Raw genomic sequence first — 18,064 nt, forward strand, 5'->3', positions numbered from 1 at the left:
TTATTCTCCTCAGTTTCTCCTGACTAACCGACGTTCGACGCGTTGCCCTGGATGGACTGGCGTCCTGTCCGGGCTCTAACCCGCCTCTCGCCCATAGATTGATGGGACAGGCTCCAGTGTCGGCTCCGAGCGGTAGAAAATGCATGGATGGATGAACGTTGGTCATGTAAACGCATCTCACTTGATGACGTAATATCTGCTTGTGTTTAATCTGTTTTTATCTGCTGAGATGTTATAAAGAGGTAAATACCTGAACCACAGCGACCTTTCATCACTTCTTCCTTCAGTAAAGTTGCCTTTCTCCCTCAGTCTTTTCTCGTAGATTCTCCAGCAGCTTCCAGCACGAACCTGTTGGTTTCCCACCTCTTATATCTTCCCCGTCTCCGAGCTGGCCCCGCCCCTCTACGTTGACCCCGCCCCTCTGTGCTTGCCCCGCCTCTAATCAAGCAGACTTCACATCACCACGACAGCAGTGATGTTAAATATGGCATAAAAAGAACCGTGGGTAAAATAATCAGGACTGTTATTTACTGATCTCATCATTACTCTTGACACCTGTAGAAGAAACACAGTTCAGTCATTGGAGAAAAGTTTAGAAAACTCAACACAGAATAAAATATCAAAAGTATCACTTAACTACTTAGAAAGATGAAGGTAAAAATTAGACTTTTCTCAATATTTTGACTATTTATTAAATAAACTATTGTTGACATTTACTGTAAATGAACATTGCAGACTTTTAATCTCAAAATTTAAACTGTATCATCTTTTCCTATTACCAGAATAAATATTAGATTGCTACCTATAAACTTAGTAAAAAGTCTGTTCTCACCAAAACTATGAATTATGGGAATATTTCTTAGGTGTGTGACACAAACCCTGTGGTATACAGAATGTCTTCAATGCCATGATATTGCAAACTTGAAGACGTGACGTGTTTTAAGTATTAATATTGAGCTATTCGTGCTTGTAAAGTGGATGGTGTTAATGCAGAGCATCATCACTGCAGATTCAATACAGAAACAAAATAACCATGTGTCAGTTGTTTGACTTTATTCTTTTACATAGACCTCATTCTGAAAATGATTAAATCTGCATCATTTGCCCTGAAATTTAAAATATACAAATGTTTTAACATGAGGACATGAAAGCCTGGCAGCAGCAGCCAGTGCAGCGCCAGCATCAGCAGGAGTTCAGCTTTTCCATCCAATTTGACGCTGGTGTTTTGGTCCCGTTTCATGGAGATGGCTTGGTTAGTGCGTGTGGCGCTTCATGAATACATCGTCAGCTGGAGCCACTGAACACAAAAAAATGAGTTAACGTATCAGGACACGTTGTGAACCTGATTTCATCCATTAAAACTAAAGTGTTTCAGGTTAAGTTAACGTCGTCCAACTGTTAGAAGCAGCTCAGAGCTCCTCGTACAAGCACCTCCGGCTTGTCCCAACGCTGAGGCAGGGAACCTTACCTCCTTGATGTCCAGGTCGATGGTGCCCTTGTTGTCCTTGTCCAAGGTTTGAAAGGCTCCTGCAGAACAAGCACCAAGGTGCTTTAGCGTTAGTGTTCAAATAGAAATCCATGTTCAGAGACACTACAGAGGAAAGCAGCACATTAAATAAGCTCTGTAGAAACATCAGGAGGAGGACACTCACTGCACATGGAGTCCAGTCGCACCAGGCAGCCAATGAAATTGTCAAAGTCCATGTTGCCCTTCTCGTCGCTGTAGCGGCGACTAATCAGCTGCAGCAGCTGATCGTTGAGGGGGAAGCCTGCACACACAAACACGGTCAGCACCAGAGGCAAAGGCCTCAGCAGGGTCCAGCCGCGAGTCTCACCTGCAGCTTTAAAGGCCTTGGGCACCTCGTTAGTGTCGATCAGACCAGAGCGGTCGGTGTCGTGGGATAAGTAAACGCCCTGAGAGCAGAAGAAAGCGTCACACACCAGCAGGGGGCACCAACACTAAGCCACACCACCCACACCACCCACCTGCCACTTCTTGATGTTGTTCCACAGGTACTTAAACTCATGGAAGCCCAGTTTTCCTGTGCTGTCACTCTGAAGGCAGTGGGTCAAAGGTCAAACGCAGAAGCCTAAACAAATCTCTTCATCATCATCACATGTTTACATTATTTATTAAAACGGATCTTCGACCTAAACAACTGATCTGGGGTTTCAGGCTGATGTGAACTAACATTAACTGAAGAACTGCAGTAAAAGCAGCACTGATATAGAAACTGCCAATAGGACTCCAGCACCACTGCAGTACTCCAGTACCACTAAAGTACCACTACAGTACTCCAGTACCATGACAGTACTCCAGTACTACTCCAGTACCCCTGCTGTACTCCACTACAAAACTACAGGACCACTCCAGTACCACTGCAGGACTCCAGTAGTATTAACTGCAGTAGTACCACTGCAGTACCACTGCAGGACTCCAGTAGTATTAACTGCAGTAGTACCACTGCAGTACCACTGCAGGACTCCAGTAGTATTAACTGCAGTAGTACCACTGCAGTACCACTGCAGGACTCCAGTAGTATTAACTGCAGTAGTACCACTGCAGTACCACTGCAGGACTCCAGTGCCACCCCAGTGCCACCCCAGTGCCACCCCAGTGCCACCCCAGTGCAGCGGTTTGGGGAAGGATACGTCCATGACGGCCACCATGCTCCTGCACGACTCAATGCTGAAGCCGTCGGTTTTCAAGTTTCCATCTGAAACAAAAACAAACGTGTCAAAACAAACAAACAGAGCAGAGAAAAAGAAATGTGAGAATCCGACTCACGCTTGGTGAGGACTTTGTTGAGGATGTCCATCAGCTCCTTTGGGCTCACCTCCATGTCCTGTGGACACAGAGAATGTGTGGTCTCATTTCAGGTTCCACTGCTCGCTGACAAATCGCTCCACAAGTGTCAGCTTTGTGTTTGATCGTTTAACAGGGTGGAAGTGAGGGAACATAAACTGGAAGCTCCTGCACTGAACCACCACCTCCAGGGCCCTGTTCAGAGCCCAGTCACACCCCTGTGACTCAGTGGAGGAACCTCACACCCAGGAATCCAGCACCGCCCTGCTGAATGCAGGAATGCAGGCGAGACGCGGCCTCCTTTTACTGGATGTCTGCACAAACTGAGGGAGAAGAGGAGCTTGTTCTGCTTGTCTGAAGCCTGGAGCTTCTGGGCCGTGACGTGCACGCTACAGAACCTGCTCGGGGACGAGACGCAGGAGGCACAGGCAGACAACAGTGGAGGGTGGGGTTTGGAATTAGAGCCAGGTGGATCGGACCCGCAGAACCGGCCCAGCAGCATGACCCGGGGTGGAGCTGAGCTGTGCTCTGCTCTTCGTTAGGACCCTTCTGTCCACCGCCCGTGGCTCCAGTATCATAAATGTCTCGTTTGTTCTTTTAGCTTTGGACGCTGAAGTGACTGAAGTCTCACTAAAGAACCACAGCAGCAGATGATCTGGACCGTTTTTACACACTGGAAACCAGATCAAAGGGATTCATTTTCACAGGAGCCGGATGGAACCTGATCAGTGCTTACTGAGCCCATTACTACACTAATGTGACCATGTGATCAGAACCGGAGCAGATGTTCCTGACTCTGGAGCTGTAGAAGGAAACCCTCACGGTTTCTTTATCTCTATGGGAAACAGACGTGGTGTAAACATGAAGCGAGCGCGTGGACTCACGTCTCCCGCCAGCCTCTCGAAGACCTGGCGAAACTGCTTCTCCTCGCTGCTCTCCTGAGTCTGGGCCGCGTGCAGAGGTCTGCGAGGAGGAGGCTGCACAGAGAAGGAGCTGGCGTCAGGCAGTGTGTGTGTGTGTGGGGGGGGGTCAATTTGTCCACTCGTCTCTTAACACATGCTTATGCTCGTACTTACAGGAGCTGAAGGAACGAACTGAGCCGGGTCGATGGTGCTGTTGGAAAAAAGACAGGGTCAAACACAAGCTCTGATTAGATCGACCCGCTGACCCAGGTCCGGCTCCCTCACCTCACAGCGTTCATGATGCCTTTGAATAAGCCTTTTGCCAGGTCCATGGTGCTGTCTGCTGAATAACCATAGGTGGAGGTTAATTCATTAATCACACTTTCACAAATGTTACTGGTTCACATCACTACAACTAGCTCTAATCAAACCTAAAGTTCTGTCAGCGCTAAACAACCGCCATGAACAAAGCCACGCAGCTGAGTGGTCACTTCTTACAGATGCACGAATCATCAGAACATTTCTAATTCAGAGAAGTGCGGAGGACACGATCAAAGGGAGAAGCTGTGAGCTCAACACTGGTCTCATTATGTTCTGCAGCAGGCTTAAACTGGGCATCATTTTTTATGATTTTTACGCAAATAAGTCAAATATGTCCTTGTTCCTGATTCTCTGTTTGGAGGATTTTACATTTTCCGACAGATTTGATTGTAAACCACTGTTTAGAGGCCTAACTCGGATTCTGTGAAGCCGACAGTTTATTTACAAAAATGCGAATCAATTAATCATGAAAAACGTTAGTTTGCAGGCTGAACGTTACGTTGTAAACGACACAATCTGTCAAATAAACACAATACGAGCAAATTTCGATCGAACGATCAAACTTAAACTGTGGCTTTTTCCAATCACGACGTGTTTTTCTGGGAGGTCGAGCTTTTCCTGCTACGCGGCGTCCGAACGAGTGCGACTCGTAACGCGACACTGGAAAACTTACTGTCAACGAGCCGATTTATCTGCGACAACTCTGTAAAAGCTTCTCCGCTCTCTAGAACTTTCCGCAGCAGGAACGCGAGCAAAGGTTTGAACTCCTCAACTTGACATCAACTCGAGCCTCCGTCCACAAACACGCAGTCGTTTGTGTGACGTACTGCTTCTTCTACTTTATCAACGAGACGCGCGGATCCGGGTGGAGACCGAGACCAGTCTGGCAGAGATCACCAGCTCCACCCTCTGCGCGCGCACTCTCTCTCTCGCGCGCGCGCCCCTTTTCCTCGTCGGACGCGTTGCGTTACGTTTCTGGGTGGACGCTGCCGCCCTCGTGTGCACGCGGGGACGAACTACATCACGTTCAGGCAAAATAGCGCTTAGAGGACGAATTTAACGTCATGTAGTTACTTCGGCTACGTTAGTACAATTACTGACTTTGACCACTTTGTGTCTAATTCACCATTTACCTTTCAGTTGGAGGTACCTCGAGTTTATCTGTTGTCATTTTCTGCGACTTCCAACATTTCAGAGGCAAATATTTCACTTAACTACACTTAATTGATAACTGATCTTATGAACATCATTATGAACTCTTAATACAAATTACAGTAGCAGAGGATTATAAATACGTTTTAAGTTGCTCAACGAGACAAAAACGTAAAAACATTTTAGAAACGTGTTCACATTCTTCCTGTGCACAGGAACGTGTCAGTGAATAAGAAAAGGAGTAGCAACGCCTTTAATTGTCCCTCAGTAGCGTCAGATACATACAGAGTTGAAAATACAGCATACAGCAACAGGAGTTAATTAAGTTAAGAATACTTTCTAAGTAAATCTTTTGGACCAAATAAAACCTGTTGTGGACACGATAAAGATAAAATAATTGGTAGACTAAACCACAAGCTCTTTACTTTTCAATTAAACTAAACTCTTAGGATTGCGGTTAAACGTCCGACGCTCCCTCAACGCACCACGACTCCAGGAACGTCACCCGGAAGCAGGAAGCGTCCGGACTGTTGTGAGTCGTCGTTGTGGCTTTTCTGCTGCTACTGGTTCGTTGCTTGTTTTGGGGTCTAATGGCGAGCTACAATGGTTCGGGCCGAACCGGGCTGGGAGTCTGGCCCTCGGCGCTGCTGCTGCTGCTGCTGCTGGTAACTGGACTGAGCGGGCCAGTCGGGGCCGTGTCCGAATCTGGCAAATGGATCGTTGACGTCAGCAGAGTGAGTTTCTTTTCTGAAGCGGTCGCAGTTTATTTCAACACGAGAGACGAGATGTGGTTCGTGGCTTTTGACCCGGTTGAACCCACCAAGACGCTGACACATCGCTAGTTTAGCTCGTTAACGTCACAGCAGGGTCGTCGTTTCGGCACCAGAACCTGCGAGCTGTTCTCCACTGTCCTTCATGTGCTTCCCGCCTTCTGTTCGCTCTGTAGCTGGAAGAAATCAGTGCCGTCACACCTTTTGCTATTGTTTGTTCTTGAATTTTTTTAATGCAAGTTGCTGTTTTCAGTGATGGAAGTTTGATTTGCGATCTTTGTGTGTTTTCAGGAAACGTCTTACTTCTACTTCCCCAAAACTCTGTTCAACGGCAGCTCCATCCGGGTCAAAGGTAAATGGAGTGAGGACAAAGCTTCGGTTGCGTGCACTCGGTGCAGAGACGCCAGGCTGTAGTTAATGTGCTGATGTGCATGTTGACAGTGCTGTCTGGGAAATGCAACGCTTCCGCCCCGTTGGATGTTTCCTGGTACCTGCGGAACTCTCACTGCTACGATGAGGTCTTCAACCAGAACGTAAGACCCTCCGCTCCTTCCTGCTGTTTACCAGCCCCATGCACTCCCTCTAACCGGCTGCTGTCTGTGTTCTGTCCATGCATCATCATGTCACACTACACAAGTTAAACAGACGTGTGGCATCTTGGGGTCCATCACATAGAAAGTAGTCACTCCTCCGCTCCTTTTGTGTCCAGGAGACGGTAGCTGAGAGGTACTTCGGGTCCGAACGTGTCGAGCAGCCTGGAGGATATGGATACTACATGTCCCACCAGTACTCCAGCATCAGCTGCATAAAGCACATGAGGCCCGACAGGGTGACACGCACGCACGCACGCACACACAGTCGTGTTTGTCATCAACGTGGGGACTCCCCATTGACATAATGCCTCCCTCGCTACTCACTCTAACCATCACAAATAAAGGCAGACCTCTCACCTTTGCTCTAATCTGAACCAAAACTTAATTCTAACCACAGCCCTAAAATCACATCTTGACCCTAAAAAAAGCTTTCGGACTGGTGGGGACTTGACAAGTGTCCCCACGTTGTCGCACTGTCCTCACCTTTATAGCAAAAACAGGGTTTATGGTCCCCACGTCGAAGGAAAAATGTGTCTCCACACACACACACACACACACACACACACACACACACACACACACACACACACAGAGTGAAGTCTAATACACAGGATGTGAAATAGGTGGTGTGTTTTATTTTGTTTCACAGTTTGGCCTCAGTCCCCCCATTAAGAAGAAACTCCGTCTAACAGAACAACAACAGCAGGTGAGATTCCTGCTTCCGCTTTTCTCTTTTGTCCTTAGAGCATAAAAAAGAGAGGGCCGCTTTGTGTGGTTTGATCTAATGGGTCACGTCCAGCTGCAGTTGGTGTGTTTGCAGTCTTTCATTTCCACGTTGGTAGACTGAGACGTGTCTTACACCAAACTGGAATTACTTCCAGGAACCGGGTTCTCAGCTGTAGATGAACGAGGGTCCTCACTTTCAGCTCCACCAACAGCAGCTTAATGAAGTGAACTGGAAGTGTAGAGTTACTACAGACCATGATAGAGGATACATACTTAAAGCAGGTGTTTTCAGTCATTCTGAGTTCAGTGCAGCTCCAGCTCAGTTTATTCACTTTCTGGTTTAACAGGTCTGATTTCATTCTGCTGCTGGTAGCAACATCACATTGCATGTGTTCAAAATGTCTGAATTGTGCAACGAAGCCTATTAAATCTACTAGGGATGGGAAATAAACCCTTCAGGTGACCATTAGGATGATATTTAGAATGCTTGACTAAGTTCATCGTGTTGTCTTTTGTCCTAAATCTGTTTTTCCAGCCCATCACAGATAAAGCTTCGAGCAGAAGGAGACGAGATGCAGAGGTGAAGGTCTGCACATCGCATACAGCTTCCACCAGGCAGATGTCAAACCGTCATCTGTACTAACCTCACAGCTTATTCACAGGCTGTGATTGATTTGTCAGAAGTAAATGCTCCTGTCAGCTGATTTCCTGCCCTCACTATCTGTCAGCTTCCTGCAGTGAAGGGGGACCAGGCTTCAGCAGAACCCGGAAAAGCTGCAGCTGCTTCTAAAGAGGTCAGTCATTCTCAAATGTGACGTTAAGTTAATACATTGCGCTGAAGTAAAGTTTGGTGAAGTTTGTACGACTTAAAGCATCTAGCAGCATACGCCACTATTAAAAGCTTGAAACAGGCCTTTGATTCCATGTATAGGTGAAACTCAAGGTTTCACGCCCACTAAATAATATTCAGGCCCGGTGGCGTCGGATGTTGACTTGATGTTTTGCTGCTCAGGGGACGGATGACGATCTGTATACCGTGGCTCAGACCTGGGAGGACGGACCCTACATGTTCATCCTGAAGGTGGACGCGGCCGACAAGGCTGCAGCCTGGACCATGCAGCGTCAGTGGCCTCCGCCTTCTGTTAGACCAGGATCTAGTGTGTTCCCTGATAGACGCTGCCTTTAACCATTCCAGTTTCACACATTAAACCTGAAACAGCTTTTTCTGGCTGTTCTCCTTCACTAACACTGATACCGCGTCTGCTCAGCCAGCTGTCATACGTTTCATCTGTGATTCAGGACCATGTATTTTAGCTAAGTGAGCTGCCCAGGACTCAGCGTAGAAGTTACTATGTCTTCTTTACATTTGAGTGTAATGGTTCTTAAGTTGTGTTCAGCTCCGTGTTTGGCTCTGCAGTGGAGATCAGCATGAAGGGGCCTTATGACTACATCTCAGCCTCTGAATGGCCTCTGGTGCTGGTAAGCAACGCGTTTGTCATCAGTCATGTTTGCAGGGGCTCGGGTTTCTAGCCTTTGTTTGTGTCTGCAGTTCTACATGATGATGTGCGTGCTGTACGTGCTGATGGCCGTCTTGTGGCTGGTTCTGTTGGCCTGTTACTGGAGGGATCTGCTCAGAATCCAGTTCTGGATCGGGGGCGTCATTTTCCTGGGCATGTTGGAGAAGGCTGTTTATTACGCAGAGTTCCAGAGCATCCGATACGACGGCTTGTCTGGTGGGTAAAGCGGCACCGAGTTTGACTCTGACTGGACCCGTGATGACCCGTGACCCCGTTGTGTCGTGTCGTCTTCCAGTGCACGGGGCTGTGGTGTTTGCTGAGGTGCTGTCTGCTGTGAAGAGGACTTTGGCCAGGGTGCTAGTGATCATCGCCAGTTTGGGATACGGCATCGTCAAGTAAGAGGCGTAAAGTCTTCCATTACACAATCGCCAGTAACACAACAGCTGAAACAGGAGCGTCAGCGTGGTTTCTGTCCATCAGGCCCAGACTCGGTGCCCTGCTGCACCGAGTGGTCGGCGCCGGCCTGCTCTACCTGGTGTTCTCCATCATTGAGGGAATCCTGCGAGTCAATGCTGTGAGCAACGCTTGTGTGTGTGTGTGTGTGTGCGCCTGCGTGTGTGTTTGTTTTCCATGCGTGTGTGTTTGTTTTCCATGCGTGTGTGTTTGTTTTCCATGCGTGTGTGCCTGCGTGTGTGTGTGCCTGCGCGCGTGTCTGTTTGTTTTCCATGCGTGTGTGCGCGTGCCTGCGTGTGTCTGCACCCGTGTGTCTGCGCGCGCGTGCGCGTGTGTGTGTGTGCCTGTGTGTGTTTGTTTTCCATGCGTGTGTGTGTGTTTGTTTTCCATTCGGGTGTGTGTGCGTGTGCCTGCGTGTGTGTTTGTTTTCCATGCATGTGTGTTTGTTTTCCATGCGTGTGTGCGTGTGCCTGCATGTGTGTGTGGGCGTGTGCCTGTGTGTGTGTGTGTAGGTGCGCGCCTGCGCATGTGTGTGTGCCTGCGTGTGTGTGTGTGTGCATGTGCCTGCGTGTGTGTGTGCGTGTGCCTGCGCGTGTGTTTGTTTTCCATGCGCGTGTGTGCCTGCGCGTGCGTGTGTGCGTGCGCGTGCGTGTGTGTGTGTGTGTGTGTGTGTGTGTGTGTGTTTGCGCCTGCGCACGTGTGTGTGCCTGCGTGTGTTTGTTTTCCATGCGTGTGCCTGTGTGTGTGTGTGTGTGTGCGTGCGTGTGTGCGCGTGTGTCTGCGTGTGTGCCTGTGTGCATGTGTGTGTGCGTGTGTGCCTGTGCGTGTGTGCGCGTGTGCCTGTGTGTCTGCGTGTGTGTGTGTGCGTGCGTGCGTGTGTGTCTAACCTGTGTCTCTGTCCAGGATCGAGGAGATATGGAGAGCTTGTTTTTGTGTGACATAGTTCTGGCCTTCATTGACTCCTGTGTTGCTTGGTGGATATCCTTTAAGGCTGGAGCTCCGTCACACGCTGCTCTATTTACCTCCAACCAGTGGATATTCTCTGGCTCTCAATCAGCTTCCTTCCTCCTCTTCTTCCTCTTCTTTTGCCGTTCTTTACCCTTCCTTCTTCTTCATCTTTTCCTGTCTAGGCAGAAGATGATGTAGTGCTCCTGGCTGCTATTCCTCTGGCTGTGCTTGACTCCTCCCTCTGCTGGTGGATATCCACTCCCTCTTCCACTAAATCTGCTTCCCCACTCTTGTGTTTAGGTTTTAATATGTTTCTGCTTCGTTGGTCCAATCGTTTCCCCCCCTAAATATTATTGACGTGTAGCTTTAATACGCCGACCCTCTGCTGCTCTCTGTTCTGCTCGTCCGTGTTCTTCCTTGACTGTGTCGTCACATATTTGTGAGTTTGGCTCAGACCATGAAGCTGCTGAGGTTGAGGAGGAATGTGGTGAAGCTTTCTCTCTACACACACTTCACCAACACGCTCATCTTTGCTGTCATAGGTAGGAAATGTCCTGTAGTCATTTTTCGTTTCATCCGCAAAGCTTGACGTGTGTTTTTACATTTCGCAGCCTCTGTCATCTTCATTATCTGGACAACTAGGACCTTCAGGATGTCTAAATGTCAGTCTGTAAGTACTCCCTAACGTCTGCATTACACCCCTTTTAACCCTTAGGCCGTCTTCGGGCATTTGTGCATTTTTGCCGTTTTGTACTCAAGCACCTTTTGAAAGAAAAGGAAAAAAAAAACAACGCTTCAGACATCAGGAAAAAACATTTTTACACCTTTTTTTTTCTATCACTCACTCACTCACTCACTCACTCACTCACTCACTCACACACACACAACAAAAAAATCCAAACAATTTCATTTTGGGGCTCTTGGTTGTCACATTCTGCCATAATATACTGTAACTGGCAGAATTACATGAAATTCATGCATCAACCTACAATGGAAAAGAGGCTTAATTTGGTTAAATACGTTAAAAATGTCAAATATTATAACACCTTTTATATAACACCTTTCTTCAAGATGAAACGCTGAAATTCCAGAATGCATGGTTTCATAGTGTGATGGCATTGAGATTAAAAAAACGGTGTTTACATTGAAGTCTATGGGGCATTTTTGGCCATGACTATCTCCAGAGGGAGTATCTGGCACTACATAAAAATACTAATGCAATCAAACCAATTTTGTTTTTAATCTTTGGCATATTCGAAACTCTAATCACAACCAAAACCCCATCCTCCTACTATTTAGTTTATGGAAAATAATCTTGTTTTTGTGTTTTTTGATTAACAAAAGCAGTACTTCACATAGAAAAACTGGCATTTGAAGGGTTAAAAATTCTGAAGAAAATAAAAAGCTTGGTAGTTTTGGGCAGGTCTGTTGTTTAAGTGATTTTAAGTCGTTTACAAAAAAAAGGATAAAAACAATATTAATGTATCATGATTTTATAGCTGTTTATATGAGCGCGGCAAAAAAGGCCACAAAGGCGGCGAAAGGGAGTCTTTTTGGAGGATGGCATGAGGGTTAAGTGTGTGTGTCCGTGTGTCTGTGTGTGTCCGTGTGTGTGTGTGTGTCCGTGTGTGTGTGTGTGTCCGTGTGTGTGTGTGTGTGTGTCTGTGTGTCCGTGTCTGTGTGTGTCCGTGTGTGTGTGTGTCTGTGTGTGTGTGTGTCTGTGTGTCTGTGTGTGTGTGTCCGTGTCTGTAGGACTGGAGGGAGCTGTGGATCGATGACGCCTTCTGGCGCTTCCTGTTTTCCACCATCCTATTGGTCATAATGTTCCTATGGCGACCGTCGGCCAATAACCAGAGGTATGACGCTACTGTTGGTCTCACTTCCGTTGGGTCCGTCCTGTCGTGCTGCCAATTTTACTCTCGGTCTTTGCAACAGGTACGCCTTCAGTCCGCTGGTGGACGAGGAGAGCGAAGAGGAGGAGGAGAAGGAGCCTATGATGAACGAGGCTTTCGGTCAGATGCTTGCATACGTGCTCCACTCGCTTCCTTCCTCTGTCCTCATTGTTTCCCCTCCTCCTTGTCTACTGATGGTGTCCTGCAGGAGTTTTTCACCAGCTTTCAGGTGAGTTTGTGAAGTTTCCTCACATTTTGCTTGTGCTCTTTTGTTTCCAGAGGGGATGAAGATGCGGGGTATGAAGAATGAGATCAATGGTTTGGCCAAAGCCGACAAAGTGGTGCGTTAGCTCCATTTCTGTTTTCAGATCCAGTGTGTGATTCATGAAACACAATACACAGTCATGTGATGAATTAGTGAGTTCTCGCTGGTGGCCTTGTTCAGTCTGACACAGTTTGTTTTTAGGATGAGGATCTGAAATGGGTCGAAGAAAACATCCCATCGTCTATGGCCGACGTGTAAGTTCCTCATGGTATAAACTCTATGAAGGGACACAGATGTCAAATTAAATGAGAATGTTTGACGTGATGCTGTTTTTTTGTCCTCCTCGCAGCACCCTCCCACCTCTCCTCGACTCAGACGAAGTAAGTGACACAAATGAAGGAAACTCAGACTTAATATTTTCTGGTTGAGAGTTTACATACAATGCAAATGTAGAGCAGCAGGAAATGTTTGGTCTAGTAAAGAGTTTTGACTCTAACATAGCTGCAACTCAGGACAGATGTGGGCGTTTTAACATGGGTCCATAAGTTCCTAAATGTGATGGAGCCCAGTATTTAGAACAACCCGGTCCCACCAGGCAGGTTTTAGGGGTGAGGCAGCAGGAATCGAACTGTGGTGGCTGGTTGACGCTCTGTGTGGGGTGAGTGTGGAGGGACGCTTGTGTAGTTCATGTAGCGGATTCAAATTATTAATAGTTTGATATTAATGTAAAACATTAATATACCTCGAAGTTGGGGCACCAGGTTTGTTTTAAAGCTGAAACCACGCTTGTGTCAATCTAGTCAACGCCAGATATCAATTCAATGAGTTACCACTCATGAACAACAATAACCACTTTCTTGTGATAAAACCAAATCAGTCTCTTATGCCGTGAATTCTTGTCGCGGTTCAGTGACCTCTGTTTAAATCTGAAGAACAATGCACACAAAACTAGATTCCTTTTAACGTTTTATTAATCTAACACTACTGGATATATGAATAACATAATATGGAAATACTCAAATAAACAGAACAGAAAATGAGAGAATGATCAGAATGAGATGATGAACAGTGAATGAATCAATGAGTGAAACCCAAAGAATGGTCAAGACCTGAGTGTGTGATGGCTTTGATCAAGAGAAAAGAGTATTTGTCTCTAACTAGTTCAAATCTAAGGATAACTCATGAATTTGGAATGTTCAATTTCAGAGCTTTGAGAAACACCAGACTTCTCAGAGGATTAGAGATGTTCGTCTTGCCTTAGTTTGGAGCTGTAGCCGCTGTGCAGCATCTCCCGTTACCGGTGGGTTGAGCAGACGTGCCCTCTGGTCCAGGTGCCACGGCCTCTGGGCCAGGAATCGTCGCCCGCGGTGATGATGACGGCTCGGGTTCAGCAGAGTAACAGTCAGCCAGGCTGGACTTTCAGGGTGTTGCAAAGCGTCAGCGCTACTTAAACTAGCCCAAAAAGCAAACGGGCTGGAATCTAATTTAATTGGTTCGATCAAAAATAGCGAGTCAATTAAGGACTGGTTGTAATAGTTTCAGTTTCGCGGAGTTTCTTGATGACTTTCTAACGTTACAAAAATCGTTGTTCGTTCGTGTCTCTAAGTTTAACTTAGGTTTACAAAATTTAAGGACAACGGAAAATTAAAGAAAAGTAATGCGACGCAAAAAGGAAAAAGTGAAAGAAGTTTGAAGATAGAGGGAAATCCGTTTTGCCTTGGGTGTCACTGGTTTAAATACCTCTGGGGCAGTGGTCACTGCAGGGCGGAGAAATGACTTCAACCAGTGGTGAAGAGTTCCGCCTCTTCAGATCAGGAATCAAACTATTTGATTTGGATCGCTCCTAAATCTGGGATAACTAAGCTCTTCTCTTGTCATCAAGCTCAAAGTTCCATCGCACCATAACACAATAAGCATGTAATGATCACTTTGACACTCAAATGAGCAGTCAGATTAGTTAACCAGCAACATTAACTGCATAGAATCTTAAGGTCTTATACGTGGTCCCTTACAATGCTGTAACAACTTAAATGTTATTCATGATGCCTGGTCTTGTCTTATGCAACACCCAGTAAACACTAAAACATACACGAATAATAAATGCAAGCAAAATCAAATTATAAATGACCTAAACTGGGCATTACTAATTAAACAATTGTAACACTTAAAATGTGATACAATAATGAGCATACTGAATTGTAGCTGGTGGACATAGTCTATGTGTATGTTGCACAGATTAAAAGAAGTAAAGAAGGTGAGTCTCTCTATTTCAACTTAGTGTCTTCACACAAAGGGAAGCATGGTGATGAGTTGAAGTCCCTTTGTACTTTAAGAATTTCCTGGCAAATCTGTAGATCAGGCATTGAACATCACACAGAAACCAATCTAATATCAAATGAAAACATTTTGTCCACAGAATACAATGACATCAGTTTCATGGAAGTTGAAAGTTCTGGTGCATCTGAACCAGAACCTGTGTCCAAATGGAGTCTCTCGTTCTCTTTGATGAGCACATTCCACATTTTATGGCTGGTGGTCCCAGTTCTGGGAGAGGGCAGCAGGGGGCAGTCATCCGAGCCATCAACCTCCCTAGTGACATCACACAGTTGTTTATCCTAGTCTGTTGTCATGGCGAGTGGAGCGATGGGACAGTGTGTGTTTGAGGTGTTGGTGCTGCTACGCTTTGTCGTAACAGTCAGTGATTAACCTGAAACAAACGATGGATTATTGATCAGTTGAGTGTCAAGACAACGAAAGACACGTGTGTGTGATGTCTGCCTAGTGAACGCTTTTTATTTTCATACTACTCTCCAAAATATTCACTATCTGATCTAAGAGCTGAGCCTTTTTAAGTGCTCCAACAATCACCAAAGTGCCTCTTATCTAAAGTGACTGTTTTATATAAGCTGCTGTGGACACTGAGAGATATTAAATCCATAGGAAGTAATTCAGCTCGAACCCCAGTCACTGTGTGAAGATGGGACGGAAACGGCCTAAATACACTAGAGTCCAGAACAATGTCAGACCTAGAAAACACACAGACTTGATGTAGAAGCCTGTAAATTCATGACTGGTGACGTGAGGTAACCACCATCAGCAGAAGCTCAGTCTGCTCCTTCTGAACAGACGTGTTAAACCATGAGGGTGGAGGAAATGACATGAAATCAGCAGCAGGATGAGTGCTTTTCCGCTCAACAGCCTACAGCAAAAAAAAAAATCAGTCTAGAGCAAAAAGAAATTCTACAGCAAAGGAAGACCTGTCTACAGTTGATCAGCCACTAACAGACTCTCAGCTTTGCCCAACACTCGTCAGTGTGATGTTGTGTTTTTGTTACAGGAAGCCATGACAACGAAGTTTGAGATGTCCAAGATGGAGTGAAGCCAACAAGACGAGCTGATACAAACACTGATGAATCGACAGGCTGACGTCATGGTGACGGATCGATGGATGAAAGATCCCACACGGGTCCTGAGTGTGAGCTTCGTGAGCGTCTCCTGTGACCTCTCGTCACAGCTGGTTGCATTTGTCTTTTTACTGCCTGTTTGTATTTATACATGTAACAATCTCTCTGTACAGTATATTTTGCCTAATTTGTTGTGAAAGACATTCTGTGACGGAGCAGCCACTTCGTTTTCTTACCGTTCACATGCACAGCTGTGATTTTATTTCTCATTGGAGCTTTAGCTCCTTCTGCAGCAGCTCAGACGTCTGAACGTGGAGAGAGACAGCACTGCACTTTTCTCCCCTGCTCCCAGTAAACATGTGTTCACAGCACCACTGTCACAGTGTGTCTTTGTTTCCATCTAATCGGTTTCGCAATACTGACGTTTCAGCCTCAGCTGTGTTCACAGCTCGGCGTCGTCAGCTGCTCGCACACTGGTCTGACTTCACCTGAGTGAGGTGTTTGACCGCTTGCATCAGTATCTGTTCACTCATTGATCGTGTGTGTGTGTCTGTGTGTGCCTGTCTGTCTGTCGGCCTGTCTGTCTGTCTGTCTGTCTGTCTGTGTCCGTCTGTCGGCCTGCCTGTCTGTCTGTCTGTCGGCCTGTCTGCCTGTCTGCCTGAGTGGACTAAACACTTCGTGCCTCGTCCAGAGGTCCCGTCTCACTTCAGCAGCCGCCTTTGTGGTATCAGGATGTTCAGGTCCCACTTTGGACTGTGGCGCGTATCACAGCTGGTGACGTTTCATTGGCAGAGAACCTGCCGGTTCTGAATTAAGGTGGGACCACGTTATAAAGTCTTTAGTTGTTCAGAGCGGCTCCTGAACGTTACATATGTTGAATGTGCTGATGTGAGTTGATCCATCGCTGGTTTATTATCGTGGTCCCTTGTTCCTACAGAACAGAGACCTGTAGCTTTGTTTGTGGTGAGTGGAAGCTTTGTTTGGGACGGAACCGGATGATGTGAACTTTGTGTTGTTTTCTTTGTAAATGAATCAAGTGTTTATAATAAAACTGGAGGTAGTCCACAGCTCTGTGTCTGTTGCAGCCATTTCATTTCCATTGAGTTGACAGGTACCAGAACCGGTACCGCTTGTCATGATTTACCGCTGGGCACCAGAACCGGAGTCCATGTACCTGCGAGGGCGTAAGTGGAGCGGCGCCGCCCGCGCTGGGGCTCGGGTCGCTCCTCAGCGTGACTCAGGAGCCAAGCAGCAACAGACCCGTGTTTGGTCCAGCTGTGTTAAATGGGCCGGACTCAGGTTGTTTGCTGTTTTGCCTCTGAGCTGAACTACATATATATTCATATTCCACATTCTCTCTGTTAAACTGATATTATCTCAGGGCTTAAATGTCTTTGAAATCTTCCGTCTGCAGTCTCTAATTTGATTTAATCATAGCGACTGTAGCCTAAATCTGAGTCTCAGCTCAGCTGCCGTCAGTGCTTCACTAATTCATCTAATTCACAGTTATTATGTGAGTCGAAAGCACAGCAGCCTGATTTAAGCTAAACTTCATTTAAGGATTTGATTCCATGTGTCTGTCCTGACCTTTGACCCAGTGACGCGCATCTAAAGGCGACTCTGACATGATGTCATACTGTTCAATCACAGTTACACAAAGACTGACCCGTGTGTCCATGAGTGGCCAGTGCTGGGTTTTGTGTGTGTGTGTGTGTGTGTGTGTGTTTGTGCGCACAATTTTTTACTGCATTTTGGCTGTAATAACATAATCCCAGAGATTTGGTTTGACCGTAAATCAGTATGCTGCAGATTTCAGCTGACAGTACACTGACGTGACTTATTATCACAGCTAGCAGACGGCTCCACGTGGACTGGTTACTGTGAGTCTCAACATGTGGCCCGTGGACCTTAGAAGGGACGTTCAGTACGTTCGTACCGCAGCACGTCAACATTACAATGTTGATTATTATGTTGATCCTTGAACGGCCTGTTTAGTTCCAAGTTCTGCAGGAGGCTGCAGCTTGAGCTGGGTTCATTATAGCTTTGACTTGTTTTGGAACCTTAACGGATTTCTCCAGTTACCTGTTGTGAGGTCGTGACCTGTGTTGAACATGGTCTAAAGGTAATAAATTAGGACCAAAGTCACCATAAAAAGCAGCCACACAGTGAAGAGGACCGTCCACGTGTTCCGTCGGAGTTTATTACAGGTTGGGAAAGTGTCCGTCTGATGCTGGTGCGAGGCCGCCGCTGGCATATGGATGTCCTGCCTGTCCACATCAAAGCTGCCAGATAATACAAACAAATCTACTCTAATA

General features: G+C 46.5%; 3 protein-coding genes and 1 long non-coding RNA gene across 11 annotated transcripts in view; 2 read left to right on the forward strand and 2 right to left on the reverse strand.

Annotated features, from left to right (window-relative positions):
* The window catches only part of LOC114868186 (synaptosomal-associated protein 25-like), a 12,597-nt gene extending 12,209 nt beyond the window's left edge, over nt 1-388 (reverse strand). For all 3 annotated transcript variants that reach the window (XM_041073336.2, XM_029171620.3, XM_029171622.3), the window contains exon 1: nt 251-388. The gene's annotated coding sequence lies outside the window, so the exon portion shown is untranslated. The remainder of the gene's footprint in view (nt 1-250) is intronic.
* The window catches only part of LOC121202662 (uncharacterized), a 6,938-nt gene extending 5,902 nt beyond the window's left edge, over nt 1-1,036 (forward strand). The window contains exons 2-3 of one of the 2 annotated variants that reach the window (XR_008696482.1): nt 14-166; nt 310-1,036. This is a non-coding gene — a long non-coding RNA (uncharacterized LOC121202662). Of the gene's footprint in view, nt 1-13 lie in introns of both variants that reach the window. The other variant, XR_008696483.1, reaches the window with a different exon arrangement.
* capns1b (calpain, small subunit 1 b) lies at nt 1,033-4,935 on the reverse strand. Of its 2 annotated transcripts, none has more exons than XM_029171627.3 (11): nt 4,703-4,935; nt 3,994-4,048; nt 3,883-3,919; nt 3,691-3,783; nt 2,789-2,846; nt 2,653-2,717; nt 1,987-2,055; nt 1,836-1,914; nt 1,653-1,769; nt 1,469-1,527; nt 1,033-1,297 (listed from the first exon to the last, which is right to left on the reverse strand). In XM_029171627.3, exons 2-11 carry the CDS (start codon nt 4,038-4,040, stop codon nt 1,271-1,273), a joined length of 651 nt encoding a protein of 216 aa, XP_029027460.1. In that variant the 5' UTR covers nt 4,041-4,048; nt 4,703-4,935; the 3' UTR covers nt 1,033-1,270. The 2 variants fall into 2 exon arrangements, with proteins under 2 accessions (XP_029027460.1, XP_029027459.1); XM_029171626.3 differs by having other exon boundaries at nt 3,994-4,051; nt 4,703-4,934.
* A 730-nt stretch (nt 4,936-5,665) lies between these two features.
* On the forward strand, nt 5,666-16,816 carry zgc:162698 (Transmembrane protein 87A-like). 4 transcript variants are annotated; one of them, XM_029170708.3, is made up of 21 exons: nt 5,669-5,915; nt 6,243-6,303; nt 6,393-6,484; nt 6,661-6,780; nt 7,194-7,250; nt 7,806-7,856; nt 7,999-8,064; nt 8,283-8,391; nt 8,688-8,749; nt 8,820-9,003; nt 9,083-9,182; nt 9,268-9,361; nt 10,371-10,439; nt 10,622-10,730; nt 10,800-10,858; nt 11,941-12,044; nt 12,124-12,200; nt 12,360-12,421; nt 12,547-12,599; nt 12,695-12,725; nt 15,683-16,816. In XM_029170708.3, exons 1-21 carry the CDS (start codon nt 5,772-5,774, stop codon nt 15,722-15,724), a joined length of 1,746 nt encoding a protein of 581 aa, XP_029026541.1. In that variant the 5' UTR covers nt 5,669-5,771; the 3' UTR covers nt 15,725-16,816. The 4 variants fall into 4 exon arrangements, 3 of the variants coding, with proteins under 3 accessions (XP_029026541.1, XP_029026539.1, XP_029026540.1); XM_029170706.3 differs by lacking the exon at nt 10,371-10,439 and adding an exon at nt 10,144-10,218 and having other exon boundaries at nt 5,670-5,915; XM_029170707.3 differs by lacking the exon at nt 10,371-10,439 and adding an exon at nt 10,144-10,218 and having other exon boundaries at nt 5,670-5,915; nt 7,806-7,850.
* The last annotated feature ends 1,248 nt before the right edge of the window (nt 16,817-18,064 follow it).

The sequence above is a fragment of the Betta splendens genome, chromosome 13, assembly GCF_900634795.4.
Source record: "Betta splendens chromosome 13, fBetSpl5.4, whole genome shotgun sequence".
Lineage (NCBI taxonomy): Eukaryota > Metazoa > Chordata > Actinopteri > Anabantiformes > Osphronemidae > Betta > Betta splendens.